This window comes from Lathamus discolor, chromosome 5, assembly GCF_037157495.1.
Source record: "Lathamus discolor isolate bLatDis1 chromosome 5, bLatDis1.hap1, whole genome shotgun sequence".
NCBI classification, from domain to species: domain Eukaryota; kingdom Metazoa; phylum Chordata; class Aves; order Psittaciformes; family Psittacidae; genus Lathamus; species Lathamus discolor.
The window spans coordinates 50,273,230-50,292,752 of record NC_088888.1 but is presented as its reverse complement, the minus strand read 5'-3'; the positions used below and the strand labels follow the sequence as shown (position 1 = coordinate 50,292,752).

The 19,523-nt window shown below is 42.3% G+C and overlaps 1 protein-coding gene across 7 annotated transcripts in view; it reads left to right on the top strand.

Moving 5' to 3' along the window:
* Positions 1–19,523, top strand: part of PDE7B (phosphodiesterase 7B) — a 174,711-nt gene that overhangs the window by 82,410 nt on the left and 72,778 nt on the right. The window contains exon 1 of one of the 7 annotated variants that reach the window (XM_065680803.1): positions 9,566–10,176. The exons of 4 other annotated variants lie outside the window; for them this stretch is intronic. In XM_065680803.1, the coding sequence (XP_065536875.1) occupies positions 9,939–10,176 (238 nt within the window). In that variant the 5' untranslated portion in view covers positions 9,566–9,938. Of the gene's footprint in view, positions 1–9,565; positions 10,177–19,523 lie in introns of those variants that run through there. 2 more of the 7 variants (XM_065680801.1, XM_065680802.1) reach the window with 2 other exon arrangements.

Sequence of the window (19,523 nt, the reverse complement as noted above, 5' to 3'; positions counted from 1 at the left end):
TGGTTTTAACTTCTAATTTCTAATGAAAACAAAGTCTGACATTTTCACAGGACAATTTCTGCTTTACAACTTGCTACTGTTAACATTATTTTTATTATGTTAGCATTGTATTCTGACCCAAAGAACTCTGCTTTTTAAAAGAAAATAATAAGGAACCAGTAGGCAGTCCTAGAAGAACATGCATTTCTGTTATGCTCTAACTAGAAAAGGAAGCTTTTTTAGTTCATGTTTTATGTTCATGCAAAAATTAGACTTAAATAAGTATCTCCTATTGGACTTATACAAGGACATGTGATGGCATAGTTGGAAACCTGAGATTTAGCCATTAAAAAACCCCAAAACCTGATGTAGATGGCAAATGTCAGCAAAGGAGAAGCAGTTTCATCAGCACAGGAAACTACTGGTTTAATAGGGTGATAGGCCAACTGATGCTTGATTTTTTTTCCACGCAGTCACAAAATTTGATAAAAGTTACATCACTTCCTTGCATGTGAGCCCCACTAACTTGTTTCCTGTGCCAGTGTTCCAGCTGAAGTTGGAAATAATGGAGGATTTCTTTCCCTTTCTGAAAAGACAAAGTTAATGTTGGCTGAAACCAGTTTCATCTGGTATTACTTGAACACTAGCATTATACTTTTAAAATAACAGTAAAGGCTATGTAATAGGTTTCACTGAATTGCATAAGAAGTTCCTGATCAAAATGACAGAAACCATTTATATTCTTTAGTGTATGTGTAATATTCCACTAAAAACAACCGAGCATTAGCAAGAACATAGACTAGACCACTGTTTGGACTTTTGTTTGTTTGTTTGTTTGTTTTAACTCTGATTTTGGGATACAGTAGCACTCTGTAACATCTCCACTTCTCAAAGCGCTCAAGAATGTGAACAAAGCTGTATAGAAAGTGAATACAGAAGTAGGGAGCACAATTATCCCTGGCAGTTCAGTGCTCCCTCAAGCACCAAAAATTTCTTTCCTTGGCTAATGAAGACACATGGCAACCTCCTTCAGTCAGATTCTCTGAGCATGATCAGGACTTTGCAGACTTCAAAAGAAGGGTGACTTTTGCCATGCCTGTGTTTATAGAGAGAAGACAGTGCCTGTCATTCTAAGGATGTGAGCTCGGATTCTGAATTAAGCACCTTCAGACTGCAACTGTGGGTGGCAGAAAACATTTGTGGGAGCAATCACCCTTATGTTTAGCTCTCTCATCCCCCCCAAAGGTGGCTGAAAATGGTTTTGTTATTGTTGCCAGAGGATCTCTACCAGCAGAAGGCAAGCTAAAGAGAGTAACCCAAAAGTCTTAAAATTGCGAGATTAAGTAACCAGTGAAGTCTTGTAATTGACTTGGCATATGATATTGCAGTCCTCAGAAAAATAGATCAAGTGCAGGCAAGCAAAGTCCCTCGTGAACAGTTAGTGAAAGGGAGACAGAAATTTTGTCCTGACTATCCCACCTGAAAACTTCTGAAATTGCATTGCTATGTATGGAAAGAGATGTTTATGGATGTCAATACCATGACCAAAGCTTACATTTTCATGCGTGGCTAAGGTCTGGGAAAAAAATTTCTTTGCAGTACAGTAGTTGCATGACCATCCTATCAAAATAACCTGAAAGCTTTCCTATTTTACTGAGCTTTTGATTACGGGTTTGGTTTTAATGTATCTCACAGTTACTGTGTGCCCATACAAATATTGTTATCCTAAGAGCTGTGCAGAGCTCTGCTAAAGGATGTGTGACTGCCTGGATTTAAAAAAAATGAAAAAATAAAAAATCATAACAGATATCTTAGGAAACACTGGAAAACATTTATGGTTTTACATATGGTCGGGATATCTTGGAAAGCATAGTACAGCTGGAACTGCGTTACTGAGAGCAGCCTGCCCAGATGCAACTGAGAGAAACAGTTCTTCCAGAAAGCCTCCCATCCATCTGCAGATATAGTGGATGCCTTTAACCAGCTATAGATAGCTTTTCCTCCTAGGCTATATGCTCGGAGTGTTTTTCTCTCTGCAGCATCATCAACAAGACTACATTTTGAATGGAAGCTGCAGTGAAGCAAAGAATCAATATGTATTTGTGTGATTATCAGTGGGGTTTGATAGCATGGTAATAAAATGCCACCACAGGGGAGATAGCAGAGCTCCAAAACTTCTGATCCCAGTGGAGCTACATTTACACAAATGCATTTGTAAGAAATGCAGAGAGCTTGATTACAGTAAATATGACCTGATTTTGCAGTCATGAGAAACTAGGTCAGAGGGACCCTAGTTTATCGCCAGGATATTTGCGCATCATTGTTAGACCTTTCCCATGACCTCCCAGCTGTATCTCCTGTCCATCCCCACAGAAAACTGCACTCACTGCTGTCATGCAAGATGCAAAGAGGAAAATGAAGCCATAGCACTTCTGTGAGAGGGCAAATAACCTCAGCTCAGGATATGCACATCATTGGAAAGCTGATGTGCACTCCAAATAAAGACACATAAAGTGGTTACAGCATGAACATAATAGTATTAATGGCACTTGAGTACCTTAGGCATTTAATCTGAAATACGCATAGCAGTATTAATTCTGCTATAATTTAGTGGCCCAAGTATTCAACCTAACTAAAGTATCAAGCTTGTTTAGTTACTGCTAGTAATAAGTCCACAATCAGAACGTATGTGGCATCTAATTCACAGTTACATTAATTTACTCTTGCATTGTGCATAGTAATAAACTTGGGAGAGGTCTACACAAGGCCTATCCCTAACCTATGCTATCCTAATGCTCATTATAGGGTGTAAGTGCAATTACATAGAGAGATATAAGGAAGGATTGAATATAAGGAAGAAATTCTTTCCTATTAGGATGGTGAGGCACTGGAATGGGTTGCCCAGGGAGGTTGTGAATGCTCCATCCCTAGAGGTGTTCAAGGCCAGGTTGGACGAAGCCTTGGGTGGCATGGTTTAGTGTTAGGTGTCCCTGCCCATGGCAGGGGGGTTGGAACTTGATCTTAAGGTCTTTTACATCCCTAACTATTCTATGATTCTATAAATTCATGATTAATTATTGAAGTCAAAAAGACAGAACTGAAGAATAACAAGGAGTAGATATTCTGCAATATTACTATGTGCAGACATCAAATATCTAACAAGTTTTAAAAGTTAAGAAATAAGTATTAACTGTGTTTGAAATACCGCTTCTTCTCCTAGCCAAATATTATTTCCTGTCCATCTTGAAAGCTCCAAGGAAAAATTGAGTTATCAGATCTTGTGATACCTGATTTACAAATGAAGGAGCAAGCCCTATTATTCCTCTGTATTTATTATTATATTTATTATTATATTTATGCCCTACTGATTCTTATTGTACTACTTTTTCATTGACAAAATTTAGTCTAGATATTAGTTAATGCATGTTTCTTGCCTATGCACTTTATTTTTATAATTTCAGAAGTCAGGAAAAGACAAAATAAATTGTAGTTGCCTTCTCTGTATACCATAAGGGCCAAAGATACCATAGGCTATACAGCCACTTATGCTGTCTCATTAAGGTAATAGGTAAGAGAAGAAACATTTCAAATGTGGCACATCTCTCACCTTTTAAACTGCTGCCATAATTTTTAGATACTTATGCCCCAACTGAGAAAATATATATGCACATGATCAGCTTTAAAGACGGCAATAATCCTTTTAAATTCATTGAGACTATCCAGTTACTTATGTATTTAAGGGATGTGTGTTTCTCATCTGGTTAGTCCCTTTTTCTACTCAGGCTTTTTTTACCTATTTACCAACAAAAAGGAATCCTGCAGGATGCAGCAGTTATTCTTGTCATAGGTTTATTACATAAAAATGATGACTAGCATTTCTGCTGTCTTGTGTAACAGGTTATTGTTTTCTGCCTACCTGAGCTCTACATTTTCAATTAGCTGCAGTGTTCTTAACATCCCACTCCACTACCCTAGTCCATTATTAAGCATCCCTTGCAAAACCGTTGCAACAAACTCTGCGTAACAGCTTCTTTAGGGATGGCAATGAGTTTTTCTTAAATCTCTTGACTCAACCTTGGCTCAAGTAAATCTCACATGCCAGAATTGAGGGAGGAGATAGACTAATAGAGTTCATCAGATACACCGTGTAACACACTTAAATATAGAGCTGTCAATGCCTTTCTTAACTCTCTTTCAGTTTATCATTATAATTTTCTTATTATGGTTTATTAAGGTGAGAAGAATGTCTGTCGTGTTATTCCCTTTAAAGCCACATCATATACTATGGGAGATTTTAAGCATCAGACTCAGTATGCTGAACTTTTAATTTTCCAAAGCAAGCAATGGAAAAATTATAGAATCTCACTGTTTCCAATTAGTTACGGACTTCTGTTTATTCCTTTACCACAGGCATTTTTGCTTACTTAGTAGTACAAATTGTTAATCATAAAAATGTGCTATCCCTCTCGCATGTGCTAAGAATGAACAAGGAACTGGCTCCTTGCCCTACAGAACTCAAGCAATCCTCACTCCTCCGTTTCCAGAAACTTTTTCCAAGGGGTCTGATTGACTGATGACAACAACTGAAAGATTACCATGAACTCATAGAATACCACTGCCTGTCCTTAACATTGCCCAGTAGGTGAGACTCTCAAGGAGTGATATTGTGTATATCTTGGGCAATAAAAAATAGTGCATCTTACCATTCCCTTAGAAATTAATTTCACTACTCTTGACAGCGAGGTGGTAGCAGATTTAAAAAATCCCCTTTATGTACCTTAAGTATGCATCAACAAAATGTTAGTAAAGTGCTGAAAATTTATAGTAAAAACATTAAAGTAATGTCAGGGTTGGGAAAAAAAGTTCTGAGATAGAGATTACCGAATTTACAATGTCCAGTGTACAGCAAAGACATACTAACTGTTCCCAAATAAAGATAAAATTATTCATATTTAATAAAGCAATGGCAATGGTAGAGATAACTAAAAGTAATTGTTTTTCTTAGTAAGAATAAAAGTAAAAATAATAAACATCTGGAATGACGCAAATCCAGGTCAAAGAATAAGAAAATTACACTAAGATTCTTAATGCAATGAAAGAAACTTTCCAGAAGGTTATTAGAAAAACTCTTGCAAGCTCTGCATAACTGCCTGCTTATGTTTCTTCTGCCACATTCTGCAAGCTTCTTAGGCACCTTTTTATTTTTTACTTTATGTGTAAGGACTGTGCCCCAGCATTTGCAATCTTCTCTTTTACTTTAAGCTCATATCATGCCCCTGAAGCGTTCTAAACCTTGTTCCCAGTGATGGTGTCACCACTTGGTTCTGACTGTAGGCAATGGCCTAGCATACCATCTCTGCAGGACACTACTACCCCTATGACAGAGGCAAAGGCATACTTCTCATAAGTGACTACTGATTTAAGATGATTCCACTGATAAGTTCCATCTAAAGACACATGCTTTACACTTTCTAAAAATCAGTACCTGACAGTCTTTGAGACTAGTCTCTACATCTTGACTACTTAATGTCTGCTTATCAGTTAAAAAAATTGGTAGTCTTTCCCCGGTTTTATTTTTTTAATAATATGCTGTATAAATAGACAATATAAAATCCCTTCAGGTATCCATTTGGGAATGAGCTCTTAGTAAGTTGTGACACAGTGCAGTGCTGTGGGTTAGCTGAAAGAATAGACAAAGTTTACAATAGTAATGAATCTGCAACTCTACTAATTTATGAGCATTTTTCTCAAACATCAACTAACAGATAGAGTGAGAGAATAATAGAATGTAACTTCTCCTTTACAATGCTCTGTTAATACAGAAAACCCGAGACGCCTGTACTCTAAGGAAGCTGTCAGCACAGTTGCAGGCTGAAGGTCCCAGTATCACTTACAGCACTAGCAAGCAGGAGGTCATTGCTAGGGAATGAAGCTTGGGGAGGGAAGCAAAAGGAAAAGGCTGGGGGGAGCAGAGGGGGAGAATCAAGGATCTTTCTTCACCATTCTTTTTTTACAGCTTTTGTGTGTCTGGACTGATTTGTTGTGGGAGAGCTGCTGGAGACAGTATATTTGGCACAGGACAGGGTAGCTCAAAGCCAAAAGGATGGTGCTATTGCCAGTTCAAACCATGGCTTGTCTTTTTTTTTCCTTTCTTTTTTTTTTCCCTCTTTCCCCCTTCCTCCTTTTTCTTTGAAGGAAGGAGAAGAAGAAAAAAAATGGAAGAGGCTTGCAATGAAAACCAGAGCAGTGGGTTAACAATGGCCCTGCAGGCTTCAGTAGGCTGGAAAGATACACGAGGCACTTCCTCTACCATCTGGCATGCGATTCTGCTGCTGCTGCTCTTAATACATAACTTTGGAGTGAATAATCAAACAAGTAAAACTTTCTAAGAGACACAAATTATGAAACACCGGCTATTAATCTGTCAGCTTACTCCCTTCCCTTTTCTCCCACCACAGTATTCCGTTCCTCAAGTCTTTTCCAGTTCTCATGTCTACCTGTGAAAATATGCACTGCCTTGTCAGGTTTTCAGATGACTCTTCTTGCCTTTGCGTTTGGCACTGCTCCTCAGGATGAGCGAAGGCCAGAGCTAATACATTTATATTTCTCTTACAATCACTTAAGCTTCTTTGACTTGGAGTAGCAATAAAGCCATCCATCTCTGTTGAAAGATTTCCTTCAAGTCTGGCTGTAAGTGAGAATGCAAAAGAAAAGTTTTAGGTGATCTGAGCTTGCTCAAGGACCATTTAAAATGCAGTCACAAATGGCTGGGTACATTGCTGTGTAGGAGTATGTTATGTTTTAATTCTGATGGCTTTTCTCAAGAGCAATGAAAAGTGTTATGTTGAGGTCACATCTTCAAGTTGGGTAAATCATCACAGCAGAGCAGAACTCAGAGAAACAGAGAACTTGCAAAATCTGAGCATTTTGTTTCTTAAAAGTCTCTGGGTGATGCTACAGCTGATTTTTGATGCTGAAAACCACATAATCAAATGTGTACCTCCCAGGCTTTCCTGTGAGCAGCTTTTATCTGGCTCCAGTCTTGTAACACAAAAGACAAAAGGAAAGTCAGTCAGCAACAGCAAAATCTTGGATGAATTAAAGATAAGTAATCACTGAATTGGAGTACAACTGTAAAGCACAAGTTTAGTAGGAATAAGATGTATTAATTTACAGACATACCCACTAACGCCAGGTAACAATTTTTACACATTTTTTTTCACTCACAATTGCTGATAATTGAACTGGACAGAAAGCAGGAAAAGAAAAAGAAAAAATGAGAAAAAGAAATACAAAAGAAAAGAAACTCCACGCACTCCAGACTACCTACAGCCACTGCTTTCACTTGACACTCATCTTCCCAGAAAAAAATACATACTGTCTGCTAGGTTTATTACATGGCTTCTTGAAATGCTAAAACTGTAACAACAACAGATGAGTTTCAGTTTGGTTTTTGACTGGCCTCCTGCCTTGCACCTGTAGAACTGTAAGTGAAAGCAAATATAACAATTACTGCTTCAATTTTGATCCTGATCTGCCTGATCCTTTCCACAAGGCAGGCACATACCCAAGTGACCCAGCTACATGGAGCATAAAACTTCTCACAATTTTAAGGATATAAAAATGTAGGACAGATTTTGAAAACTCAGAAGATTGCTATGTCTGCTGCCAAGAGGGTTGATGGCTAAGTTCTGTTAGGCACTTAAATATTCAGATACTCATCTAAAACTGGGCTGAGCATCTGTGAATACATTCTCTTCCCAGATACCTGGTATTTTTTTTGCATCCAGGGAAGCTGGAAGTGCCACCAGGATAGCCTTTTGCAGTGCTCTGGCACTTCTGCTCTTTGTCCCAGCAGGGTGCAGGAAGCGCAGAGGTAAACAAAGAGGAAAAATAATAACAACTACCAAAAAAAAAAAAAGAAAAAAAAAGTTACTGTAACTCCTTGTAGCTCAAACCCAAAATTATGTAATTGGAGGGTAAAGTTTGATTTGCCCAACAGACAAGCAGCCTCCTAAATATTTTGGCCCAGTTTATCCCTCTCTAACAGGAACAACATTGCCCTAAAGAGTAACTGCACAACACACTCTGACACAAAAAACCTACAACATCACAAGAAACTGTATGAACTTAAAAACAATAAAACTTGCCTTTCCACAAAATTATAAGCATTGATTGTATGAATGTCTTAATGCTTGTGCTACTGTACTGCACATCATCTATTTGTTTTCTTTGTCCTTAACCCCTTTGTTCAAAGAGTCAGGATATCCTGATGCTAAGGACTCTGCAAATAACAGTACAACAACAATAGTATAATACTTTGGAAGCACTTCACAATTTTCAAGACAGAGCCGTCTGAAAGTGTACTGTGCCAACAGAATGGCACTAGAGCCTGCAGTCAAAACGGGGCTAGTTTTCTTAAAAGGATCAGAGTTGTCAGTTTGAGGTGGTGCATGTCAGTTGAGGTGGTACCATCAGCGTGGTACAGGATCCTAGAACAGGGGAAACAGCACACTGCCCCTGCCGACGCTGACATGAGGAGAAAAGGCTTGTGCACGCTGTTTTCTACATGTAAGGGTGTTTGTTGACTTTCAATCCATGCTCTTGGCTCCTCTTCCTCCATGAAGGAAGATCCTGTTTGTTTGCCAGTTTATTTTTCCATCTGCAGAGAAGGCAGGATATTAAATGTAACCCAGAGAAGACAAAAGTATAGATGCTAGAAAATACTACAATGCCCAATAAAAGCCCATTAAATACATCTCCTGCAATTTTACTGAAAACCAAGTGCTAGTTCAAGAGTCCACCTTCCTTCTACTCCTTTGCTGTATGCTCCGCAAACCAACAGCTACAGGGCAGACCAGTAAGGACAGCAAGCTAAAAGGGACGGATTGTATAGAGGGAAAATAAAAGTTCTGAAAACGACAAGGCCCCTCCCGGCAGGGATCCTGGGGACAGGACAGGTGCTGCTGCGGGGCCTGGCCAAAGGAGAAGTGCTCGCTCGCAACTGCAGAGCCCCGGCACACCGCCTCATTTGTCCGTGAGACAGAGCGCTCTCCCGGGCGGCTTTGCCTTGTTTTTAAATATTAACGACGAATAATTGTCTTCTCGTTGGGAGTCTGAGAGTTACCGCTGCCACCAGGCAGTGTCCTGACGTGAACCCGTTCAGGTGGAACTCTGCAGCCAAAGCGGTGAGGAGGCAGCGCAGACCCCGCACCCTCCCCAGAACTGTTAATTTCAGCAGCTCGTTCCCCTCTGACCCGCCAAGCGCCGGCACCTTCGGCTGCCCTTCTACATGCTCTACTTGGGTACCGTCCCTCGGGCTGGCGGCCGAAAGCGGCGCAGGCGGGGGCCTCCTGCCCCGCTCCCGGCCCTCTCGGCGGGACGTCAATCACCGCCTTTCCTCCCGGCCGAAGGGCGGCCGAGGTTACGGCCCGGTGTGACTAAGAGGCCAAAACACCCATCGGCTCCGCAGCCCCCTGGGCAAGGAGGAAGGCGGCGGGGTGGGGGCTCCCCCATGGCACCGCGGCAGGGGTAAAGACAGCCTCTTCCTTCGCGAACAGTGGGGTGCGAGGGGTGGCTCTGCCAGCCAGGCCCCGCCGGCATCAGCAGCGGCCGGAGCCCCAGCCCCCGCCCCCGGGGCTCGGCGCTCAGCCGGCATGAGCGGCGGCTCCGCGCCTGCCCGCCAGCCGCTTCGTCCCGGCTGCAGGCGCTTGGCGGCGGGCTGAGAGCGCGCAGAGGGCGGGTGGGAGGGCGGCGAGCGCGGCGGCCGGAGCCCAGCGCTCCTTCCTTCCGCGCCCGCAGCTCGGGGCCGGGGCCGGGGCCAGGCGGCGGCGGGGCGCGCCCCCTTCCCCGGGCGGTGGTGGTAGGCGGCTGGGCGCCCCCGCCCCGCTCTGGATGCCCATCGCGGCTGCTCGGGCCGGGGGCTGGCGGTGGCTCCCCGGCGGGGGGTGCGGGACAGGATGCCGGTGCTGGAGCGCTTCTTCCCCGCGGTAGAGCCGGGCAGGCGGAGGAGGACGGGGGAAGAGCCCATGCCCTTTCCCATGGGCAGCCTGCCCGGTTATCAGCAGGGGACCCTGGCCTGGGACTTGCCCGAGATGATCAAGATGGTAAAGCTCGTTTGGAAGTCCAACGGGGAGCTCCGCGGGGCGAAGCACAGAGGGGGTTTGGAAAGCGAGGATGCCCTGGGCGGTTCGGCAGGTAGGTTTCCCTCGCCCTGCTGCTCGGGGGAGCTGGGAGCAAGTGGGGCTGGGGGTCGGGGCTGGCGGGGAGCTGTGGCCGGAGCCTGTCCGTCCCGTCGTGGGCAGCGCTGCTGAGGCTCGGGGCCGCTGCCGGGTTGGGGAGCGCAGCCGGGTGTGTTTAAAAACGTGCTTTTGGCAGCTCTCGCGCTCTCCTCCCGCGGACACGCACACACACGCGGAGTTTGTGCCGGATCTGGAAGCCAGGTCCGTTTGCTGGTGGCGCTCTCCTGTGCAATCTGTAGCGTGATTTTATAAAAGGGGTGATAAAAGCTCAGCTAAAAATGAGAGCAAGTAGCTCCGTGGCTTGGAGGCTGACCCTAAGCAGGGCTTGGTGCCGGAGCTTGGAGCCTCTCCCCGGCCAGCACGGAGCTCCGCAGCGGCGGCGGCCCCGCGGTCAGCTTGGCGGCGGTGCGGAGCTGGGGCCACTGGGCAGATCGGCTGCTGCAGGAGCGGCGGTGGCTGCGATCTCCCCAGCGCCCAGGGCTTTCCCGGTCATTTTCGCTGTGGCCTCTCCTCTTACGCCACGTTAAGTTCACGGCGGTCTGAGTGTGCTTGGCTCATTTCACATGATCTTCCCCGTGCTTCCCGTCTGCGGAGCGACACCCTTAAGCCTTGTGTGTTGTTAGCTACCAGCATTAAAAAGTTGAGACTTATTCTTGCAGTAACACTGCCCTGTCCCACTATTTTCTCTTTGAACGTGGTGTATTACTGGCTAAAGAGCGCATGTTTTTTTAATGAACTCTATAAATCTTGCATGTCAGTTTTTTCCTAATTCACTGTCTTGGAGCTATATGGCACCGAATCAAATGGTTTACTGAAGTCCAGGTTGGACTTGATGTAATTTCATTAGGTAGAAATGAGTTGTCATGTTAGCCTAGTACTTCTTACTTCAGTTAGTTGATACTGCATCTTACCCCATCCTCCACATTGCCACATTGCTTATGGTTCTAAACCTCTTGCCTTCTGTTGAAGGCAACCTCTTGTCTCCTGCAAAACCTCTTGACTTCTTTTGAAGTCAGGCTTAAAGGCCTACGATTGTCTCGCTATGAGCTGGTAATTTTTTTTACTCTCCTGTCATCGTACTATCTTGATTTAACAGACTTACTGGAACTGTGTGGCTCATTCCTTCAGAAGTCTGGATTATTTCATCTCTGCAGCTTGGTCACTAAAGTCTTCCAGTGCATTCGGTTGTCAAAGATTATGCCTTCACCATCTTTCGGTGTACCCTCTATCAAGACTTACAATTTACAGTATTTTGTACCAGAACAATTAAATTTCTTATGTAGAATAGCCTCCATGCAGGTATTTCAAAGTGCATGTGTGTGCACGTATGTATTCTGTGTGAATAACTGCATATATAAACTTGAATAGTAAATAAGTATCTGTGTATGACTTTTGGGTGCTCACCAAGGTTGGCTGGTTGCTCACTGTGTGTCCATTATTTCAGATGAATAAAACTGAGAAATACATGGTTCCCTTCTGTTTTGAAAAAGAGAAGATAAGTTCTCAGGCTCTGAGGAAGATGTACATCTTGGCACCCTACTCTTTGGGAATCGCTTCAGTTTGAAAGAATAACAGGAGTGTTGTGGATAAAAAAGAGGAGGTCAAATTGCTCTTTAAGACTTTGAGGAAATCAGCTGGGAATGTACCATAGCCAACCTGGGAGACTGAGGTTTGTGTGGTGAATGGTGAGTGTTCAGAGATGGACTCTAATCAAACAGAACTTAGGAAATGCTGCACTGCTTATACCTCATGTATGAGTAATAGTGGTTTTTCAGTATGCTTGTGTTAGATCTGGTGAAATTAGTTTCATTAGGTAGCAAATGAGATTTGCCTTCAGATTCCTGGAGGCAACTAAAAATGTGCATGAATGTACTGAGAGATATTAGTCCACTAGCAGGATATGAGTAACTTGCATTTACTCAAGTGGCTATTACTCGTATCCTGTGAAGGGACAGTCCTCTCTTCATGGTGCCAGGTTCTATTTCATAAACTCAGTTGACTTGCAGCAGTACAAACCAGAGCAGAAGATTACTCTAACTCTCATCACTTTAAATACGAATCATCAGACAGTTTGAGTGAACCAGACCTGGGTTGCTGGTTTTTCCTCCTCAGCAACAGTCACCCTAGTAGTTTTCCCTCTTGTGGTTTTATTTTAGTCACTTTAAGTACATCAGAGTATGTGGGAAAACCAGTAAATGCTGAAATCTAGTATGCTTTAATAAGTGCCAAATCAAAGAATGCAGAAATGGTAAGAAAAGATAATCATTTGGAAGGATCAGTAGTATGAGGTAATCAGGTATGTATTGGTATGGTGTTTTGTATGTGTTTGGCTCCTTTAAAGAAAAAGCCTATATAACTTACATCTTACAAAAAGGCAGTATTTCAGTAGGAAATCAGGTTTTCTTCAGGTGAAGATAAAGCAAATAACTTCTTCACAAGGTACTGCTAGCTAGGCAAATAAAAGTTGATTGTTCAGAAGTAGAGTTCACAGCACTTTCCACATCAAGGACTTTTCATTTAAATTTGTAAGTGTTCATGTGATAACTCATGTTCTGTTATCACATCCTCATGAAACTACTTTGCTTACAGTAGAAGAGGAGGAAGTAGATACAGATTCTGGAAGGAAACTTGTCAGGATTTCTCCTTGCTTGATCATGTTAATAGAGATTTAGCTAAGCAAATTCCCTTGTCCTAGCCTGACTGATTTGACTCGACTTTGGGCTGGCTTTCTAGAAAGGAGCAACCCTCTTAACCATAGGCAGTGAGGAGGAAGGAGAGCTGTATCTGGACATGATGTCAGTTCTGTGGATGGCAATGTTTGGAGGACCCATATAGCTGTAATTTATACCGCATTCCTCTTTCCTGAGGTAGGAATAGAGAGCAAAACTATGTCTGTGTCATGCATTCTTGTTCATTGATGAGAAAAAGCTACTCAATTCCCCCCCCCCAAAAAAAAAAAAGTGTTTGCAATACATGTAGCTTATAGGTGGGATTGACCTCATAAAGACTGCCTGTCTGGGATTTCTAACGATGATTTGTTTTCCCTTTGAAATAGTAAAATTCACCTCTTGATCCTTCTCTTGTTGTTGCACTGCTTTTTAAAGTTAGTATCAATTAAGACTGCAGACCTTTCTCCCGCTACTGGCCTGCTGTTGCTTAGTAACTCTTTTTTCCCGTTTCAATTCCTGACCAAATCAGCACAAAGCTGTGGTTTGGTGAAGACGCTCTGGCTGTGCCAGAAGCCATTTCACATACTCAGACTGGCCATGTGATAGTAAGAAAGTGTGAGAATGGAATATAATTAATTTGAAAAGCATTGGGTGGGAAATGAGTATAATTTAGTGTCATTCCTTACAGTGCTTCAAAGAGATTATTTGCAAGCTAATGCTTTTTAGTTGAATAAAATAACAGCATGTGTTGATATTATTACAGTTGAATTATTCAGATAATTCTTAACTGAAACCACGCTGATCTCTACGAAGGAACAGAGTTCTGTTTATGATCCTGACTTTCTTATCACCCTCTTCTAGATTTCAGCAGCAGCTTTGCAGATTAAACAAACGTGACTGGGGAATTGGTACTGGTCTGCCTCCAAGAGCCTTCCTTATGAGCATTAGCAATCTCTTAAATTTACAGTGATCATCCCAGATAACTCCAGTGACACTTTCTGTACTGAGTCTTACACATATGCAGACGTGGAAGACTTTCAGACAAGGTACAGTGGTACTTGGAATTATCAAGGTCTGTTGAGACACTGATCTTTCTTTGTGGATTTTTTAAGTAACTCTGAATGGTTTTTTTCCACCTATCTGTTTCTGCCTGTAGATGTTTTCTCAGAAATGTAGGTTCTGATTCATGCATGCATCACACTCATTGTGAACTGATGAGTCCCTTTGCCATGAGGAAGAAAAACAAGAAGTACCACACATCATTCCTATTACAGTTTGTTGCTGGGAGGATCTCACCCAGTTATTGGTGTGTCCGTTTACTTCTCTTCAATCAGCTGTCTCCTTCCCAACTCTGTGATCTAGTCAAACTTCTTGCCATTATCTAAACTGACCATGCTGCGAGGGATGGGGCAGCCACAACTTCTCTGGGCAACCTGTTTCCGATGTGTGCTTACTGAATTGTGTTTAGTTGTGACGTCCTGAAACTCATGCATGCTTTTGTAGTCCCACTGCAAGAATTAATAATCACAAAATGCTTAAAATCTGGACCTGTGAATTATGGAGAACCAAACAGGGAGTTGGCCAATAGCTTAGACATCTCATCATTTTGTATGGTTGATGTTGAGCCTGTAGGTGCCCCACATGTATAACCCAGCAATAAATGAAACACAGGAGCTATCAAATGGCATTGCCTTCGCATCTGACAGTCTCTTGTTTTATTTCTTAGATTGAAAACAGCTTGCTTTGTTTCTTGACTGCACAGCAGGCAGAAGGGCAGCTTGCTGTATCTTTCTGAGTTTAGGTTTTGGTTTTGGTTAGGTTTTTTTTAAGGTTTAGATTGAGACTTGTTAAGTCTGTTACACTTACTATAGACAAAGAATGTGAATTTGATGGAATCAAGGCTACCTGTGGCAACTTGATTACTGTCTGACTTGTGTTGAAACTCCAGTCCCTGTGAGCAGGAAACATGCTCTTCTATAGTCTTGTGAGGAGCTGGTTAAATCATTAGAACTGTGTGTGATGGTCTCATCAAGAACAGTGCAATTACACAGTATGCAGTACCTCTTCTATACTGTGTGTATGTAAACCAACCAATAAAATACTTAGAATTCAGACCACATCTGTAGGTAGTGCTGTTCAAACATAACTCTTCAGTTTGCTGGCTGAACATAGGTTAGTTATACATGTGATTTTGAGTTATTTTTTTCCAAAATATTAATTTGAGAATCGCCTTCAAAGATCAAAAAAATAATTTGAGATACTAAATCATGGTCACTGTTCAAATTCTGGTCCTTTTTAGCACCTCTTCATTTCAGAAATACTTTTAAAAAGTAGTGTAGCCTGAGAAGTTGAAGTAAGAGTGGAAGACTTCGGTTTTGAAAATGTCTAAATGAGCTGATGTATTTGTCAACCAACTGTTTACTTGGGGGGGGGGAGGGGGGGGGAAGGGTGATAATTTTCACTCCGGTGAAATTTTCACTCAAGTGGTTAAAGTGCTTAACTTTAAGCACTTAAAGTGCTTAACTACTCTCTCCTACTTCATTATTATGTAAATTTTCTGTTGTGGATTTGTTAGGGTTTGGGAATATTCAGAATCATAGAATCTTTTAGATTGGAAAAAACCTTTTAAGATTATTGAGTCCAATCTGTCCACCAAAATAAGAACTACAGCAGGGGTGAACACTAGAGAAGAAATAATCTGAAAATCTCAGCAGTTTCTAATCTGAAAATCTCAACAATTTCTGAATGGTCTTTCAGTTCAGCCTTGCTGGCACGGTTTTTTGTTTGCATTGTTGTGAATGTTGGAAAACAGAATTTGTTTGCAGAAATACTTGGAGAAGCTCTTTGAGCAGCTGTTCAAGTATGTACAGACACAACAGAAAGAAAAAGATTACAATATAGAGTTCCGGGTAAAGTTAGCAGATAGGATGTGACTGCCCATGTTGGGTGATGACCAGCATGCAGAACGTAATGCTGCTGGTGTGCTAGAAAAGTGACAGAGGCTTTATTGATATGTTGACTCAGAGACAAATCAGTAGTTTGGTAAAAACTATAAGCACAAATACAGCAAATTCCAATGAGCTGTAAAATGGTGTCGAGATCTGTTGCCTTCATTGAAGCTCTGCTAAACATCGGGAGCCAAGGATGTGGCTTTATATGTAAAAATGGGTTTGTAAAGGACAAGCTACTGCCGTATAATACAAACAGGCTTTTTGATGGTGGGGTTGTTTGGTTTGTTTTTGGGGTTTTTTTTTCTATGCTAGTTTGCTTCATCAGAGTTAAAGCTGATAGTTTTCTTTTATCTTTGGTAAATTGACTCATAAGTGCTTTATACCCTGAAAAATTAAACTGATAAATGGCTACAAATAGAAAGCAGTAGTGACATTAGCCATGCCTGCCCAGTGGTTGTAATTTTATGTATTGCTTAAATGTTTTGAGAGAAGCATTTAAAATGCACTGTGGGAGGCTTGGTACAGCGTCTAACTTCCAGTGCTTCTAAAGTAGGAGTAGAGCATCGTATACAATGTGTGTGCTATTTCAGTGCTCCTTCATAACAAACTTACAACTTGTGGTCTATAATACTTCTTAAAACTGTTTGCTTGGAGACATGCATCCCAGGCGCATTTCTGTAGTCCTGCTTTATGAAGTGTGAGTTTGGCTTTCCAGTCAACACAAGGATCCACTATGATCTATGCTGACCTCCTCCTCCTCTCCAGAGCTCCACGTTCAGAATATTCTAAACTGTATTACTTGTGATTGTTCACATGCTTCTTATTGCTGTCACATTTCCAGAGGGCATCTTTACAAATGGCCAGACTTGTCTGAATTGGAGTTGTACTGCAGCAGCACCCCAGTGTCAGCTTCTTCAGGTTGACTGAAAAAACTTGGCTGACCTCAGGCTGTTTCTTCACAGCAATCATGCAGCCAGTTCTGGCCACAATTACTGTAAAACACACTAGTCTTCCCTCCTGTCTTCCCCCAGTCTGCTTGAAAAAGTGCAAATGCTTAAATGAAACCTTCTTGAGACTTCCAGCTTGAAACATGCTTTGATCATGAAAGTTTCTTGTCTTAACCCGTCTCCTGCTAGGAAGCGGCGTTGTCCTTTGACATTTCCCGATGGTGCAAAGCTGAACATAGTGTGGTCTAAAGTTTGTACCAAGGGGAAGGTCAAAGACAACAAGGGTTTTTCGCAGGCTCATCATCCAGAGTATCGCTGTCTGATCTTCCCCTTCTTACAATAGCAATAAAAGGGGCAAAGCCCTTCCATTGCTCTTGCAAGAGCATATCTTGAATTCAGGTATCCTTCAAAGTTCTGGGAGAAGATGGAAGTTTTTAAATCAGTCAGCGAGGCTGCTGGCAATCCTTGTGAGTGCTTCCTTGTGGGAGTGCTCCCCAGTCCAGGGGGCTGAGGACCTGATTCAGATTGCACTGAAGCCAGAGTCTTTTCATGGACATGGATAGGCTTTATTCTAAACTGGGATGTTCAGTGGTACTTCTGGGTGAAACTCTGTGGGAGGTTTACTCTTAAGTGTCTCTTTATACACAAGAGACTACTTGGGGAAATTGCCGTAAACTTTCCCAGCTCTGATCTGTTTTCAAGGAGTGCTTCCCTTGGGAGAGTATGAAATCCTTTCCTCTGTAGCCAGCCCTGGCTTGCATGGAGGTAATGCCCTCCAAATATTATCTTGGTCTTCTTGTGCTATCCCTCACCTAAGATAAGGGCAGATTATTAACTCTGAGGCCTAGTTAGAAGATGCTCTGTGCAGGTGCAGTTAGAAATGAAGCAGTATCGTGTGGAGGGTTTTCAGAACACACTGTGCTATGGCAGGCATTGCTTCATTCCCCGTTGCTTAAGCACCACCTTGAGATTGCATGTTTTGTTTTCAGCTGCTGGAATTACAGATCAACCAGAGTAACTAAACTAAGTACTACACAGTAGTGCCTGAACACTGCTCTTTAAAGTTGAATTATAAAATAGGTTCTTCTCAGTGGAAGGAATTAGTTTTAAGGATGGTGGAGCTATGTTCCAAAATAGTCAAAAACTAGTGTGTCGCACTGATGTGCCAGGTGAATATTTGATTAAAACTCATACAGAATAGTTGGAAAATGCAGGCACAGAACATTTCTTAAGCCATCAAAATTCTGACAGGTGCAGATCTATGCAGTCCACTAGCCTGGTCTTAATAGCTGTTGGCTAAGTTCTTCGTTGTCTAGTAAGAAGCGCTTCTCTGAACAAGCTTTCTGTTAATTAAGGTTAGCAACAGGTAGTCCTTGGGGGGTTATCTGTGCGTATATCTTGATTATCAGCAGACCTGGTTCAGTGAAGCACCCAGGTGCTTATCCAAATAGCTGTGTGTTCCAAGCTTTGCTTATCCAAACATCTTCCAAACAGTTCATGTGTGCAAAACTTAAGCTGGAAATCTTGTAATTACAGGCTTTCATGGAAGATTTTTTATTTCCTGCTTCCAGCCTGAGTGGATATACTGCAGGAACAGCTGCCTTCATAGTAATTTGGCAATTGCATTTCTAATTCCAAATGGAACTGGGAGAATAAAGGGATGGGAGAGACTGGGCTCTTCTGTGCAATGATGAAAAGAGTGATTTGATCCAGCTTGGGTTTTGCATGCAGGTTTGTCTCATTATAAGAAGGGGGGGGAGGGAGAATACTGTACGTCCTGCTTGCAGATTACTATAACAATTCAGATGATGCTCAAGCACAGTAGCAGCAAGAAACAGAAAACCACGTGTGAAAGATTCTGAATTTTATACATGCTGCATTGCTAGTACACTTCCTTTCTCTTCCTGGAAGCCCTAGTGAGCATACATTTCATGCACTTATTTGGGAGCTACAGCTAACTGAATAAATTAGTACTGGCAGTGGCTCAGGGCCTTTCTTGTGTGTTGTGTTTCAGTGTGTGTAGAAAAGGTGTGTTACTTTCCATGACCACTGGAAAAGAGACTAAGCAGAGAATAATTTACTGCACAGCTGAGAACTACGAACAGCCCTAAAATGGCAGAGGATGTGAGGCTTTTAGGTGAGACAGTGTCAGCAGCTTCTAAGCAAGGTCAGTGAGAACATCCCACTTAGACTAAGCAGGCTGGAAGCTCTGAAGAAAGCAGAGCAGGGAGGAACAGCGGGCACTTAAAGGAGACTAGCAATGGGTAGGAGTTGGAAGAAGAGAAAAGGGATTTCTTCAGTGCTGTTCAGTTCACTAGCATGTCTCGCTGAATTCCAAGTTCCTTCTTTGTCAGTCATGAATAAGGCAGTGATCACTGCTATATACCAGTACTGGCAGAGCTTTTTCTCCACCTTCTTTCTGTCAAGTAGTCCTGCCCTCTTACTGGAAACCGTAAGTGCAGCTGTGGATCAAGGGCATAGTGACCCAGATAATACAGGCTTGATGCAGTTGTGCATTAACTCTCAGAGACTTTTTTTTTCTTTTAAGGAGCATCTCACGAGTTGTGAATTATCAGCTTTTATAGCTTCATGCATCTCAACCAAAGTGACAGAAAATAGTAAGGACAGCAATTCAGAGTTACAGCAGTGTGAGGGCTCATGCTGAAGACATGCTGCGGGCATGAGGATAGAGGAGCTGTTACGGGCCTAGAGTAGTTCAACTTTATGAGTAAGCAG